This window comes from Centruroides vittatus, unplaced genomic scaffold (assembly GCF_030686945.1).
Source record: "Centruroides vittatus isolate TY-2023 unplaced genomic scaffold, ASM3068694v2 contig_3084, whole genome shotgun sequence".
Lineage (NCBI taxonomy): Eukaryota > Metazoa > Arthropoda > Arachnida > Scorpiones > Buthidae > Centruroides > Centruroides vittatus.
The window spans coordinates 569,074-585,409 of record NW_027121983.1 but is presented as its reverse complement, the minus strand read 5'-3'; the positions used below and the strand labels follow the sequence as shown (position 1 = coordinate 585,409).

The 16,336-nt window shown below is 34.7% G+C and overlaps 2 protein-coding genes across 3 annotated transcripts; one reads left to right on the top strand and one right to left on the bottom strand.

Moving 5' to 3' along the window:
- The first annotated feature begins 5,769 nt into the window (after positions 1–5,769).
- On the top strand, positions 5,770–6,871 carry LOC136973107 (U20-hexatoxin-Hi1a-like). The gene is made up of 4 exons (XM_067267804.1): positions 5,770–5,899; positions 5,980–6,019; positions 6,269–6,484; positions 6,563–6,871. The coding sequence occupies exons 1-4, from the start codon at positions 5,876–5,878 to the stop codon at positions 6,712–6,714; spliced, it is 432 nt and encodes a 143-aa protein (XP_067123905.1). The 5' UTR covers positions 5,770–5,875; the 3' UTR covers positions 6,715–6,871.
- A 229-nt stretch (positions 6,872–7,100) lies between these two features.
- Positions 7,101–16,008, bottom strand: LOC136973108 (U20-hexatoxin-Hi1a-like). 2 transcript variants are annotated; one of them, XM_067267806.1, is made up of 5 exons: positions 15,779–16,008; positions 14,319–14,358; positions 14,027–14,242; positions 13,880–13,949; positions 7,101–7,153 (listed from the first exon to the last, which is right to left on the bottom strand). In XM_067267806.1, exons 1-5 carry the CDS (start codon positions 15,800–15,802, stop codon positions 7,135–7,137), a joined length of 369 nt encoding a protein of 122 aa, XP_067123907.1. In that variant the 5' UTR covers positions 15,803–16,008; the 3' UTR covers positions 7,101–7,134. The 2 variants fall into 2 exon arrangements, with proteins under 2 accessions (XP_067123907.1, XP_067123906.1); XM_067267805.1 differs by lacking the exon at positions 7,101–7,153 and having other exon boundaries at positions 13,746–13,949.
- Positions 16,009–16,336: the final 328 nt, after the last annotated feature.

The window sequence follows — 16,336 nt, the reverse complement described above, 5'->3', positions numbered from 1 at the left end:
ACAAAGTTCTGTTGTTTCTGCCTGTGCTTTGCTGTCATCCTCCATCTGCTGGACTTGATCAAGACACAGCCCCAAGGTTGTCAACAACACACGAATACTCACCAAGACCAGCAGGACTCACTTCTAGCACTGATAAAGAGATACCTGATATAAAGAAGTGTACACTCCATCTTTTATAAAATAAACTGGTTTAATTTGTAAAGGTGCTTGTGTCAGTATGACCAATACCACTAACCAGATACAATAATAAGTCCCTTGATCATCATAACGGAAGTTTAACTAACTCCCCCTTTCGGGTCGGCAAATCTCGCAATAGAAGTGTTGCCAAATATTTATTTTTGAGGTTGAACTAATCACTATAGTTACCACCAAGCAATGCATTTTTAACAGTGAATAAGAATGGAGCAATGTTAATATTTTCAATTCTGATTAACAAGCCATCCTCATGTTCGGAAAGATGATTGCCAGTGTTGGATAGGAAAAAGGTGTGATAGGGTAAACAAGTATGGGGAGATTGACTATGATAAAGATTGTGGATGCAAAAGACTAAGGAGTTAAATTGCTTTATTTGCTATCCAACAGAAAGAAATAATTTTAACATAGCAGATCTATATGTGTTATTTTGAAATTGTTCTTATCTTCATTTATTTCATAAATGTCGGATCATATATATCCCAGGTAAATTAAAATTTGTTCTGTAACTATTCATTGTATTTAAAAGATTAAATCACGAGATTATTTGATATGGAGCGAAAAATCTTCCTTAATTACTATCTATTGGTTGACAGAATCAAGCAATTTAATTACCATCTAAATAGGGGTCAGTTTCCCGTAGAGAGTCCATATGAGAGACATTCTCCAAGGTAAATCACCTGTGTGTTGCATTGCTGTATCCTATCTAACCAAACTATTTGTCTTGTTTTTTACATTAAAATTAATCTTTAATTTTATTTAAAAATGCTTAACTGTCTAACAACAAAAAAATTCTGCTTGACTTTTTCTATAAGGCTCTGCACTAGAATTTTGCACCAGCTCTGCTTTTTTTTTTTGGGCCAGCCCAGTATCTGCACATACCAATGACCCCCTATAATGGAGTATGAAAAATATACTTAACTGGAACTTTAGATCAGAGGAAATTCCAGCAAAATTTTAGTTTAAAACAGTAATGGACGAATGTTTACGTCCACGTGAAGATTCTTCCGAAAGCTAGGACTTTTTTATTAAGGCATAATAGATTATTTTCCTCACTTTTTCGGCAAACTTTTGCAACAAAACAAATATTTTCAGCCATCTTTAACAGCCTGCCTCAAATTATTGAATTAAAAAGACAAAAAAACTAGATGTCTCTCAAATTACGACGTTTATAGCTTTGAATGCTGTTTTCACCTAGAAATTTTACACTGATCTTCCTCGGGTATTAACAAAGTCTGTGTGTGGTCTTATCTAATTAGTCAAGCATTTGCTTTTCAGGTTCTATATTATATTTAAAATGGAATCATTTATATCAAAACATATTTTACAACATACATATCCATGTTAATAAATGAAAATACAATACATATTTATAAATGTTATATAGCTACTCTTACATAGATCAAGATTTTTATTAGCTAAAACATAATGTAAACATACGAGATACATATACATCTCTGGAAAACTTCATGTTTCCAGCCCATTGGAAAGGTGCAAATCCACAACCAATTACCAGTGTTCAGTGGTTTTCGTCCACTTGGCTACTAGTGGGCAGTTATGTTTACAGTTTGAGGAGGAGAAGGGGTGTCACAGAAAGTTATCAATATACCCAATTAGAATTGAGGGAGTCAAGACATTGTTTACGCGAATCGTCTACTCGTTTTAATGATATTAGTGGCTTGTCATTTGATTAAACTATCAGTTTGAAGAAAATATTTTAAAATAATTTCTTCAATCTCATGTAGTCGGTGAACTGTTGTACGCGTAATTGAAGAGGGTTTGCCAAAAGTACATCACTGTACACAACAGTGAGGAGAGGGTTGAAAAGTAGCTTAAAAGCTGTACATATAATTAATGGACAGCCTATAAGGATAACTACTGTTTTATTAATAAGACTAGAAATGTTTCAGTTCTTTTGCGCGAAAGTTTAAATATTTTAGAGAATATCTGCAATGATAAGAATATATTTTAGAATAACAAGAGATTTTTTTTCTGGAATAATAAATGTTCTAGAAAGTAAATGTACTATTATGTATATTATATAATTATTCTGGCGGGTAAATATATGTTTACGACATTTAATGATATGCAAAACATTTTTAAACAAATATTTTTTTAACATTTAGCTGTATGAAAGTTTATTTATGTTACTGGTATTATATTAATAACTGCAAAACAATACAATTTTGATGTATAAACCTTTAAAAATTTTGAATGTTTCTTAATTTTATTAATATTTTCCAATCTGATAAAAATTATGGTAAAAGAAGCAATAGTTACCAACGGTCGGTATATACGAGTAACATTACCTTTTATAAAATTGATAATTACTCGAAATAATGACCGATATTTTTTAAATTTTAATTTGAAGACGATATATGCGGAGAAATAATGATTTATTGCTAGGCACTATATATAGCTATCTCTCGTTTTTCTAGTCTAAATAAACTCAACTGAACTTTGATCAAACTGAATAGCCTGCAAAATATATTTGGCCTATTGACTTAAGTGTTAAGGTCAAGATTAAAAAAAAAAATAAATCATTTGATAACTTCCTGATATACTTTCTTCGTAATTATTTAAAGAAATTCAAGTTTTATATTTCATTTACTATTTACGAGTTACAATCAGTATTAATTAAAAAGTAAAACAGAAATGTGAATATTTTGAAAGACAATCTCGAGACAGATCAAAATATGGAGTGAAGTTTATTAATATTATTAATACAAAATGTAAACAGAATTTTTTCTTTTTAAAATTCAATTCACAGAAAAAGAGATAAATAGAAAAGTTGATTAAGAATTTAAAGTGCAAACACTTACATTGCAAGGGGTTTTCTCATTTGTGCTCAATGTAGTAACTAAATACAATTGATTAGATAAACTAGATTATAGATAATTAGCAGTGAACTATTCATTGATTTGGATTCCATGCTCTCCGACCCCCTTCGCATGCGGATAAATTCTGTCTCTGGTATTATGAAAGACAGCAATTTAAATTATAGAGGTTGTTAGTGTTGAGATCAGTATGAAATGTTGGGGTGATTTTTCAAAGTAAGCATGCCGGACACCCAAGACACTGCAAAGAGCATTAAAGGAATCCGGCCAAATGTCCAGTCCCAACAGTAACCACCAGGTAGAGGATCTCTAGTGTGAATCTGAGATCCAACTACGATCTTTTTAACCGTAACAACTTTTGGCCGGATTTTTTTGATTCTCCTTACCGAGTATCTTGGAGGTATGTTTACTTTGAAAAAATTAGAGTTTCCATAGCAGGCGTACCGCTTGAATAATGGGCCTGTAATTGGAATGGGTACAATTTAAACTTTAACGAGTATTCGTTGGAGGGCAAGTATAGTGCCAGCGGCCGCAGCAATTCCAGCTCCAATAGGGTATACCATAGGGTAATTTCTAGGCACTGGTTAATTATTGAAGTTCATTGCTTTTTGTATTTTCTTTTGCCACTTCAACAAATATAATTAAAAGTTCTTTTATAGAGCTTTTAATTATATTTGTCCTTTGTCCATACAACAATGGAAGAACACTTACATTGTTGTATGGTTTTTATAGATTTGGATCATCAATATTTTTAATTTAAAATATATCCTCTCCACCTCAAATTAGTAGTGTCTTGCACTGTACATCATACTTTTCTGTTAGCAATGGATTTGTGCTGGTCATCTATTAGCTCCCTTCAGGGGAAGTTTTGAATTCCAGCCCAAAAGACAAAGTATTCTGTTAATTGAGTAGCATTATTAATGCATTTTTATTGAGAATATATTTTAAACATAAGGAATTACTCATTTACATTCACACAAGTAATTATTTATTTTGTATATTTTATCTATTTGACAAAATGGCAATAATAATAAGAAAATATTTGTCCTTGAAGTTTTTATTTAATGAAATATTTCATTTATATATAAGACCTGCATTTGATGACCCTGATACTGATATTTAGTAGTGCTTACATTTCAAATTTAGTTTATGTGATAGACTGCAGATCCCTTATCGTCGTGTTACAGTTCCTTAATTTATAATTTTAAATCTGGTAATATTGCAAATGTAGTTAATTTTTATATATATTTTTTAGAACAGATTATTTTAAATTATATTCTTAAATTATTTATTATATTATATCAGTTATTCCAGATTAATTTATTCATGTAAGAATGTGGATTTTCCGGATGATTTATGACATGTTTTAAAATTCAGGTATCAGTTATTAAGATAAACTTTAATTTATATCAATGTAGATGATTTTTGCATAGAACACTAACTTTTGGAGGTCTCGTATGTATCCAGTGCCTAGATCAAATGGTTCTAATGACGACAATTATTTGGAGATGCAGATAAATGGTTAGAGATATGGAGTAGGCAACAGAAAATAGATATATTCATGGGGTGATTTTTCAAAGTAAGCATGCCGGACACCCAAGACACTGCAAAGAGCATTAAAGATATATTCATGGGGTGAATATAGGTAATAAACATGGGTCAAAAAGTCAACCGTTTAACCAGACATGAAATTTTTGAGTGTATGTAACTGTGTAAGAAGATGCCTCAAGCTTGCATGAAAATAGGAGGACGTGAACAATCATCCGTAAATATTAAGATAAAGATTTGGCAAGATTATCCTCTTTTTATACATTGCACGCAACAGGTAAGACCCAATAAGACACTGATGATACAAAGATACAAAGTTTTAATATTTTACTATCTAACAAATGTATACTAAATGCTTTTTTTAACAACTTGTTTACTTTACTACTACAATCAATCTTAATGTAGTTAATATTTGACATGAAAATAAAATAGGACCATATGTATTCCAAAAACAATTTGCTTAATTCCATTTCTTTTATTTATTTCACATATCGTTGCATGTAATTCCTATTCAATGTGACGAATATACATGAATAGTTTCCGTATAAATACATTTAAATACAGTTTATCCGTCAGCTTAGCCAGTGACATTATATTTACCACTAAGATCAGAATTGTATGAATACCAAGGGAAATTTGAATTATTTCGAGAGATAATTACACACATTTCGGTTAATGTAACTCTTGGTGCCAAGATGGCGGCTCGTCTCCGATTCCAGCAAGAAAACAGTGGGACGCACGTTCTAACCTAACTTATTCTAAAAATTTGGTTGCTAATAATTATGGTAATTTATTAGAATAGGTTAGAACGTGCGTCTCACTGTTTTCTTGCTGGAATCGGAGACGAGCCGCCATCTTGGCACCAAGGGTTACATTAACCGAAATTTCATCAAGAACAAGTGAAATATTGAAATTTTTGTGTGTTTATTCACCGTGTTTTTTTTATAAATTGATAAGATTTGTGGTGTATCTAATGTAAATGAATACGATCATTCGAGTAAAGTATGCGATAAGCGATGTAGAGTTGTGCGGACATGGAAATTAAATGTTTTTCAAATTCATCTCTTATTCTAAATAACACCGATTTCGGATATCGGAATAGACGAAGGACGTACAAATTTCGATGAGAACGACGACAAATATTAGATAGCGTGATGCTCTGTTTAAAAAGAGATTGGATCCTAACGATAAAGAACTTGTATAAATAGTCGAAAGTCCTGGAAACTAAACGAGAGAAACGCAACTCGAACGAATTTCCAATCGAATTTTGTTTCCATTCCTCTTTGGGATAACAGAAAATGAGGAGGGTGCTTATAGTTGCAGTAAGTGAAATTTTCATTACGTTCTATAACGGTAAAACTGCGAATTAGTCCTTCGCATAAAGCCTCAAATTTTATTACAGATCTTATCTTCTATGATGATCATGGCATTAGGGGAGACAGGTGAGTCTTCTCCAATTAACTTTTTTCCATTTGTTTTTAAACCTTCCACCCCGTAGGACCACTTTTTAGCAAGCCCATTACGGGTTTCGCCGGGCCCACAATGGGTAGAGCTGTTTTTGATTCGTACGGATTCGATCCTGATTCCTCCTCAGGGTGGTAGATTGTCAGTTTAGCCACTCGGCCATCCGGCCGTTTCTCATTTTTAAAAATTATAACATAAGTATATAATAGAAAATTTGAAATTTTCAGCTTGCCAGAGATCTCGAGCAAGAGAATTAGCGAAAGATAAACCCTATGTAATTCACGAGTGTGACGAAGAAGGAAATTATTTGCCACTTCAACAAACGGTAGGCACACCTCATTGGAAATGGTGCTTTGATAAAGATGGTGACGTAGTATTAGGACCTTCCCAAAAAATTGAAGTTTGCCACTGTCCTTTAGCGAAATACAATGCGATGCAGTCAAGTAAGTTACTTATTTTTGTTTTAGGAAATTCTTTTCTTTTCACTGATTATATATAAATATATTTTATTTAATATGCAGATGAGGATTATGTGCCTACATGCGACGGGAGTGGGTATTATCTTCCTATTCAAGACCATAATACAAATCGTTGGTGCGTGGACATAAACACAGGCTTAAGAATTGGCTCCATTGTTTCAGAAGCAGAAGGAAGGAATTTAAACTGTGGTTAAATTACTCGAGTTTTGATAACATCGTCGCAAATAAAATATAATTAAAACGTTTTTTTTTTTTCATTTATTTTCGAATCTGTTTAAACTGTAGAAACATTAAAAAGTATGTAACCACAAGACTTAAAACCTGAAAGAAATAAATTGATATTAAATTTTATATTCGGTAATTTATACAAAGACTTGAATAACTCACCGAAGAAATGGTCGAATTGCTGACAAAAAATATATTGAAACAAGTGAAACCGATTTGTTGGTCTTCTAACCTTTGCAAAAACAGGTTAATCTAAAAGGTTAACGATTTTTTTTTTTTTAAATTTACTTAAGAAGAATGAATTTAAGTTTGTTTAATTACATTACGATTAGAATTTACCTGCAAACTCAATTCTGCCTTTTCATTTCGGATGTCCAATTTTCGGCATATTATACGGGGTTTGTGAGCCTACAATAATTATTAAAGGCGAATGCATTAGAAATGAATAAAAACACGTAATTTATACAGCAGTTTATAATTATACAGAACTTGCATACTATTTTCGCATATAAATAACAGAGAACATAGTATGAAAGTACTGTGAGTAGTTACTAACTCAAGATCGAGTGTTCAAACGATCAAACATATTCAATATACTGTTATACTTAAAGAAAGTTATGAATTTCATATATTCGTTTACAGAGGTTCTAATGACTCAGTTTAACTTTCATAACGCAACCCTGAAATCTTGCCCACTAAACCATTGAACAATGCTAATTGTTGCAGGTGGGCACACGGTTAATGTGCTGGACTGTGAGGTTTTCTACCCTAGATTTTTTTACCTGGGAAACACAAAAAGGGTTCAGTTCCCAATAATCACCCCTCACCCTCCGTTCTGTGTAGCCTTATTCAATCAAACCAAACCAATTCTGAAATCTTTGGGGCTTAAAATGGACTGGCTTATTGGTTAAGGACAGGGCTCGACATATCCGGAACAGACCACCCCGAAAAATTACTGGAATTTTCTACCATCCGGATTCCATGCCGTGTACAGTAGAGGTAGCAGGCTAACGCCTTAACTGCTTCGGACATTCGACTAGTTAAATGCTACAATTAAATAATGAATTTGTGTTAATTATTACCATGTTATGTAAATTTCCACAGGCTAATGTTACGAAGATGAAAACTGCCAAAATGCTGAGAAATGAAAAGAATAAAATCGATGCAACGTACTGAGGATTATCTTCGAAAATCCATTGATACGAAATGGTGCAGGCTAAAGGAATTAGAATGAAATACGCGAGTCCCACGAATACAGAAATGAAATCGTTAAGATTTTCTACAGAGTCAGCGATTTTTTGATGTTTTCTTCTTAAAATTCGGAAATTTCTATCCTTTTCCAGAATTTCGGGAGTAGAAAACAGATTTACGATTTCGTTATCGATCAATTCGAATTGTCTACCGATCATCCAGCAAATTAAAACTACGAAGATTAACGTAGACCACAAACAATATCCAGCATACAGCGCGGCAGAAATGAACAATAATGCCACCAGCCATTTCAATGCTGGAAACACGAGAAAGTCTGTATCGAATCTAGAAAACATTAAGAACATCGCTGCGAAGAACAACAACAAATTAACAGTACCAGATAGCAGCGAAAGAATATTCTGTAGCTTCTTCAAACGACGAGCGATTTTGATCCGTGTCAGCTTAGAAAAATCTTCATTTAACCATATTAAGCCAAGATCGTCTTTAATTCGTTGTTTGATAGGGAAAAAATTGAAGAGTGCATTCAAAATCGAGACGTAAAGCATGACTGTGACAAAGATGACTGTGTATATCCAGCAATATTTTTCGCAAGCAACTTTCTTTTTCAATAACAATAAGAACCATACACTCATGGAACCAAGGAAAATGATCCATGATAAACATAAACCCAAGAAAGAATAGACTTTACTCATTTTATTCATGGAAGCCTTACATCTCGATCTGCAACGAGCATTTGGGATAATCCCAGACATTCCACACATTATAAGACATTTGTAAGTGCTATCGAGCACACAAACTAAACAGTTGTCACCAGCCTCTTCGTTTAAGTTGCACTCCAAATTAGGTGAAACGTACATTTTCTAAGTTTCCCAAAGAAAACCTCAACGTATTTTGAATGCTGGTCGCAGAGGTTTCCTCTAATACTTTATCATATTCCTTGAATTATTAAAATTGATTGATTTCTGTATCAGCTTAACATGTATTTGATCTCCGTACAGGTAAAGCTTAAATGTTATCTTATCGATTTGCCATTAATTTACTTCAATTATGTATTTTCCATTAAAATTTTCTAGAAAATATTTATAGTGTTGTTATACTTCATTAAGAGGAGAAGGTATTTTAAAAATTGTCTTATGTAATAACCACTGAACACTGGTAGTTGCTCACGGGATCGCACCTAACAACGGGCTGGCCACGTGGTTTTTCGAGTTTTAGTCACGTGTTTTAATAGGGGCCAAGTTTCCCAAGCCCAGAGGCATTCCCCTCAGCAGATCACTCACGTGCTGCGTTGCCGTATCCCATCAAATCACCTTATGCATAACGTGACCATTTATTTTTTGACTCAAAACGGGACATTGGTTTATTTAGGTTAATTGACAGGTAGTCAATAAAAAAAAAACACTTTTTAAAAGTTATTTATTCAGAAACAGTCAGTTAGCTTAAAAGTTACGAATTAAAAAATATATATACCCGAAACTTTTTTTTTTTTTTTACGCTTTCCGCCCTGTGGGCACTAAGAGGGCCTCTTTTAGTAGGCCCATTATGGGCTCGGCCAGGCCCACAATGGGGCGACCGGGTGGTGAGGTACGGGGCCCGACATATCCGAACGGACCACCCCCCGAAAAATTCCTGGGGATTATTCGAGCCGTTCGGATTCGATCCCGGGTCCCCCAGAGCGGTAGGCTGCCACCTTTACCGCTCGGCCATCCGGCCCACCCGAAACGTTTAGTTATACAGTAGTGAACCGAAAATCGGAATCAATTGGGGACTGGGGTTGTTCAGATTAGGGATTTGTTCCCATTACGGTTTATGTACGAAAAAATATATTAACCCGTCCGATGTTCAAATTTTTCTCCGTTGCGTGTCGCTGTCGTGTGTCTGTAATTTTCGTCGATTTTAAGCCTAACGAAAATTTTTATAATAATAATCGAGGCTATCGTATCGTTAAAAATTATTTCTGCATTTTGTACAAACAAAATAAATATATTGAAGAATACAAAAACATGAAAATTATACTTTAAAAGTAAATTTAGTATCAAAAACGTTCGATTCAGCACGACACAGTCCGACTGAAAATCGTGCCAATTACCGGCGATTCTGATTACCGGGGTGCCGATTTACGAGTCTCTACTGTATTTATATTTATCAGAGGAACAAATTTGCTTTAATATAGCTGATGATTTTAAGTAAGAATGAAACTCTTGGCACGTTTTTTTTTATATTCACCTTAATTATCAACATCGCCTTTAGAACTGAAATTTGTAACTGGGTCTTCTCAGATGGCCACAATTTGTTCATCATCATAGGAAATACTCATTGTACTGGAGCATTTGTAGCAGGCAAACATAAAATATATTCAATTAAAATAGAAAAGTTTTCATGCTGAAGATTGTTGGCTTGAAAGTGTTTGAATAATTCCACCCAACGAGTTTCCGTGGAAACATTTAGATTATTCCATTCGGTTACTTTATCCGATGTAATGTAGTTACAAAATAACGAAAATTCGTCAAAAACTTCTGCATCTTTATTACAGTCAATATATTCCTTTTCAATTAATACATCCAGAGATTTTTGAACGTCTTCCCATGCGGGGACCTTTTTTAAATCTGCCCAATAAAATATCTCCATTTCTTTGGTAAGAAAGCAAGTCCACTGCTCCAGATATTCACGGCTTGTTTGATAAAATTCTGTAGCCGCCCTTTCCACAAACTCTTTATCTATGTCAGTAACATTATCACTCCAATAACCACCACCTTATAAGTTGTCGAGGGAATTTTTAATTATGAATTCCATAGATCATCCTCAGGTTTAAACTGGAATAGATCGAAAACGTTAGTTTTCTTAATTAAAAATTCCCTCGACAACTTATAAGGTGGTGGTTATTGGAGTACATATTTTTGCTGAGTACGTTTTGCTGAGTAACATTATCTTTCGATTTCACTATTAATTGACGGACCATAAATGAAAGAAACTGATTGGTCTGTTACTGAGTCAAATTGTCTTTTAGTTGATTGATTTCTTTTGCAGCTTCAATTGCCGATACAGTCTGACCTTCCAGTTTCAATACAGCTTGATGAAAACTTGCTGACAGAGCGTGTAAAAAATAAAACCACAATTCGGATGTGGGATCTTCGAAAAAGTTTTTTAGTAACAGGGGACATTTTTCAATACTCAAAAAGTAGTTTTTTAATGGCTGATACATTTTTAAAACCCGTTCCAAGGCAGGCATAAGAGCAAGCCATCTAGTTTTGCTATAGCCGAGCATTTGTTGATATTCCGTTTCAGTTTCGGCGCAAAACTTCTTTAGACCTTCAACTCGAATCGTGTAAATATAAAAAAATGAATATATCTTCACAATAATGCTTTCGTAATCTAAGGGTAGCCTGTTCTGCAGCAGATTTTATTGCATTGTGAATTACATGGGCTCTACATCCAATATCTATCAACGGCTTTTTCAGTGATGTTTGCAATTTCGTTAGCACATTGTTAGTTCCTCGCCTAGCCTCACCTCCGAAATTGACGTTGGCATTGTCTTCGCAAAATGCCACGACTTTTGCTGTCAAATTATTATCTGTCAACACTTGGTTTAAATAATCGACAATGATGTCAGAAGTCTCACCTGGTTGGTCTTGGAGATCTAAAATTTTTACTTGCACACCTACGTAAGGTTGAAAAAAGCGCACTAGAATAGGGTATATTTTCTTGTTACCGTGGTTTGAAGCGTCGTTTAGTAATGTAATACAATTGGACTTATCAAGATCATCTTTTAATTCTTTCATTGCTGTAGGCGTCAAAACATTTACTACAATAGCTTCTGATTTCGTACGCGCGCATGTAAATTTGAGATCAAAACATGATTGAATTAATTTCGACGCACAATCATTAGAGCGAAAACTGTGGTTTTCTTGTATCCTGTGATAAGCCCAGACGCCTTCTGCCGCGGCGATATCCAAACCCTTTAAAGTTGGTGCGTCCGATTTCTTGAAAAAGATTAACATCGAAGAACTCGAAGCGGCGGTACGATCGGCATTTTTATGTTTTTCAGACTTTAAATGCTGTTCAATATCACTGGCACCACCATGGAAAACGCTAAATTCTGTACGACACTTTTCACATCTGACATCTGAGGGAGTATTTATTTGCTTGATAAACGGATATTTTGCTTGTAAGTTAACACTGAACGTACACTTGCGTTTCGGCATTTTAACTTATGATTCCAAAACAAAAAAAGTTTAAATTATTTACTAGGTACACGAGCATCAAACAACAACAAAACAAATATCGAGAAGTGGGCGAACGAAAAATCTGCCAAACAATTAGTCAACAAAGCGCGAGCGATGACGTCTTCGCCACTCTCGGCTATCGTCGCGTCAACCGACGACGCGGTTTGCTCTCGCACACCGATCGCGTCCGGCCACCGGCGCGACGGCCGTCCGGCCGGCTCGACTACTCAAATTTTCGCGCGGTTTCAGAAAACGGGACAATTTTGTGTCCCAGAGTTCATTTCGGGGACACCGGGACTCGTAACTCTAAAACGGGACAGTCCCGTTCAAAACGGGACGTCTGGTCACGTTACTTATGCAATAAGTATGATCTTAATATTTCATCCCAATCCTAAATTGGTTAATTTGATATTCTTGTTTCTTTCTTATTAACTCTTCACACTGTGGACACTAAGAGGAATCCCGAATCTTGAAATTTTCTTGGCCAATCTGTTCGAGAAATGTCGGATTTTATCATTCGCACTCGGCCACCTCCATTGTGGACTTGGCCAGATCACGATGCGAAAAAGGGCCCACTCGGCCTAAAGATTTTTAAAAATAGAAATAATATGCTTGTAACAACAATTTAAAATGAGCTACAAGCTTACATTTTCTAGTAAGGTACAGTAAACTTTAATATAACGTATAAAAATAATTACCAAAATCGTGCATTAACGGTGTCTGCACAGACTATTGTTAACAAAGTGAGACATCTAAGATACAAAATGGCGGACGAGTTATCTCGCCTCAATACGGTCCTCAATTTCCGGACAAAACTCTTTGTCATACGCGATATTTTCCCTTCGCGTGGTGAAGCTTTCTACCAGTTTTGATTTGGTTTATTTTGTTACTGTAATGCCACCTGCCCAGGGGAATCTCTCCCGGGAGGACTTTCTACTGCAAACTGAACATTGGTCGTGGGCAACGGATCGACCACGTATAATTTTCCGGGTTTCTTCACGTTTTTAACACCTAAATATGGTCCAGCTTTTCATAAAAATTGCTTCCTCCCGGGAGGTATCCCTCTTGGCAAATCGCTCACCTGTAGCGTTGCTGTATACAAGCAAACAATAAAAATAGGAAACTCATACAGTAATTATGGTGCAAACTATTCTCAGGATTTAAACATTTCGAGGCCCTAAGCTGAATTCTGTATGAAGCCCCTTATGAACCACCCTTTACAATTTTAGAAGTCAATCATAAAAAGAGAAGAATAAACATATTAATTAAATACTATACAAAATAAAAAGTAAAGTAAGTTACATTTTGTTAGTTTGTAAACCTCAGATTTTTTGTGGAAATTTTTGAGGCACCTCTGAACTCGAGGCCCTAAGCTACAGCTTACATAGCATACTTGTAAATTTGGTCCTGACTATTCTAATACTCTCTACGACCGTCCATAAAGTAAGTATTCGTGTCATGATGACTCGCATTAATTAACTAATCAATTAATCAACTGTACTCGCGAAAAACTCAAATCTTCCGCGTTATCAACTTCCTAAAACCAAGGTACCAAGAAATTTACATTTTTCTTCGTGCGTATAGGTTTATTTAATGTATATCGCAGTATTATATAAACAAATGCCGTTAATTACAAATAATTTCTGAATAAATTGGGTGTAAATCGGACGTCTTTTCTCCTGTATTCTTATTCACGCACCATTTATTAGTGCCGTCGTTTTGCACCGCATGAAAATATCCTCTATGATCGCATAGGGGCACACGTTTACCTGTCGACAATTGAAATGCATTAAATACCAACACCATGAATTATAATCTGTTCTGGTAATCGGAAAGTGTGATTTACCTGCTTCTTGAGAAGCAAAAATTTTCACGAGACAAACACAGGTTTCGATATGTCTTGAAGGACCCATCAGGGCATCTCCGTTCTTGTTGTAACACCATCTCCAGTGAGGTGTGCCAACGGTTTGTTGCAGGGGTAGATAATCGCCGTTCTCGTCGCATTGGTGAATTACGAATGGATTTCTTTGTCTCAAATTGTGCTGTCGAGAACTGATACAGCCTAAAATGTTAATAAACACAGTTATTTAATCAATATTCTAGCGTAAGTATAAATATACTGTGAAGAATTGACTTACTTGAATATCCCAATGATACAGCGATCGTTGCAGATAATACCTGAGAAAAAAGTTAAAAGAAATAAATTCACTAAATTTTAAGATGTTAAGTGAAATTCAAATTTAATAAGTACTTGAAATTTTCATTATTTTAAATGATTACATGTTAATTATTTGTGTTTAGACAAATATTTAGTATACGTAATGAAAACGTCTTATAAGAAAAGATCCAGCAATGAGTTGCTTAAAGTTCCGGCGACATTTGGTGGCACCATCTGTTATCATATTTTATTTTAAAAATTTTTATATTATTAACTATTATAAAATGGCAAAAAGCTTAATTTCCGGGGTAAGGATGGGTTTAATAAAAAGTTGTAAATGCTAATAATGAGTAAAATTCGTCATTAACTCTGACCCTACTGAAGATACACACGATCTCCTTTATCTCCCCTCATCTTTAACCACCAAAATTTTATAGTATCAATCTTTCTAATACACAAACCTCCCTGCAAAATTTCAGAAATTTTCGACAAAAAACACAGGAGTTATTAAGCTTCAAAGAGGATGATGTGGTTTTTTTTCTGTGTGTATGTCTTGTCGGGCGATCTGATGAGGGCGGCGACGTCTTTCTGGAGGTGGGAACGACCTCTCTGATCTTGTCTTTCTCTTTCATACGTTTTTTGTCGTCCTGCCATATCCTACGGTCCGTATGACGGTATCTAATCTCCGACTTTCTTCCTTACTTCCCTGGGTGAGTCCTCTTGGCAGGAAAGGTGTCGTTTGAAAGGAAGTGTTATCATTGACAGAATCTTGTTAACTTCCTCGTCTATTTTTCCAAAAATTTCGTTTTTGTTAAACTTTATTTACTTAAAATATTAAGTTTTAGAAACTGTCGCCCGTAATCTCACAATTATATCCGAGGAATTAACTACTTTTTGCTAGTTTTATTTCATTTTTTAAACCCTCAAAATTTTATTCACTATCACAAAGTTTTTACTTACATATTTACAGATCATTTGCAAAATTTTTTTGATTTTGATCTCCCCAATGTGCAGGGCACTCACGAGTCGAGCGCCCTGCACATTGGGGCACTTGCCTCTATTTTTCATCTGTGTTGCCCTTTTCCTAATTTCCAAAAGACCCCAAATTCCACGATTAACAAACAACAGAAACCTCGTGGCTTCAAGCCTATTCTGCAAATACTGCATAAAAAGAAATTAACGAACGATATTTGTTTATTTTCCCATGCAACTTCCTCGTACCTCCACCAAAACTTCACCTTGGAAACAAGAAATGTTCCATGCTTTCGAGGCCATATTAGCCCCGAATGCAACCAGTGGCACGCCGATTCGACATTGAATTGTAGTTTGAAGCTTCTTGTATAATGTATTTTGCCTTTTTTTTACAGCTTGTGCCTCCTTTTTTATAGTCTGCGGGCACCACTGATTCGATATTTTAAAGAAAGTATATGGTCAACTTACCACTATTTTAAGAAGAGTTTTCATTCTCGACGAATTTACTTAATTAAGAAGTTGATATGAAGACTAGAAACTCGACTTGTAGACGAATCTACTCAAACAAAGAGCTTGACTTTTGGATTTATTTACGTAATATATAAGAACTCTTATCTTTTCTTCGTAGTTTCTGAAAATCGACATTGTTTTCTTCTCCGAATCGAATTAATTCCGGAAGCAGGAACGGGAATGATTACAGATAAAAAAAGTACACATAAGACACTACGTGTGCTTTATTATTTTTATATACTTCATGTAATTAAAAGACAGAAAAAGAGAAAAAGAGAGATTTAAGATAAAATACTTCGCTTTTTTTTATTTATTTCGGCAAAAATTATAAAAATGCTTCATTGTTTAAAGTCTCGATTGTACAGACTAACAATAAGAAAAACAATACTCGAATTTTCGGGTACCAATTGAAGTGGAAAATGGCTAAATTAAAGATGAGTGAATATCTCAGCGTGGAGTAAGTAGTCTAGTTTGCACCCCCTTTTAAGAGTAATTACCCAGTTTAAGTCGGAATTT

Bases quoted from the DNA above. Each gene is read 5' to 3' on its own strand.
- LOC136973107 (XM_067267804.1), top strand. From the start codon at position 5,876: ATGAGGAGGGTGCTTATAGTTGCA. The intron at 5,900-5,979 runs GTAAGTGAAATT...ATTTTATTACAG, and splicing joins GGAGGGTGCTTATAGTTGCA to ATCTTATCTTCTATGATGAT. The intron at 6,485-6,562 runs GTAAGTTACTTA...TTTAATATGCAG, and splicing joins ATACAATGCGATGCAGTCAA to ATGAGGATTATGTGCCTACA.
- LOC136973108 (XM_067267805.1), bottom strand. From the start codon at position 15,802: ATGAAAACTCTTCTTAAAATAGTG. The intron at 14,243-14,318 runs GTAAGTCAATTC...TTAACATTTTAG, and splicing joins TGTATCATTGGGATATTCAA to GCTGTATCAGTTCTCGACAG. The intron at 13,950-14,026 runs GTAAATCACACT...AATTGTCGACAG, and splicing joins TTTTGCTTCTCAAGAAGCAG to GTAAACGTGTGCCCCTATGC.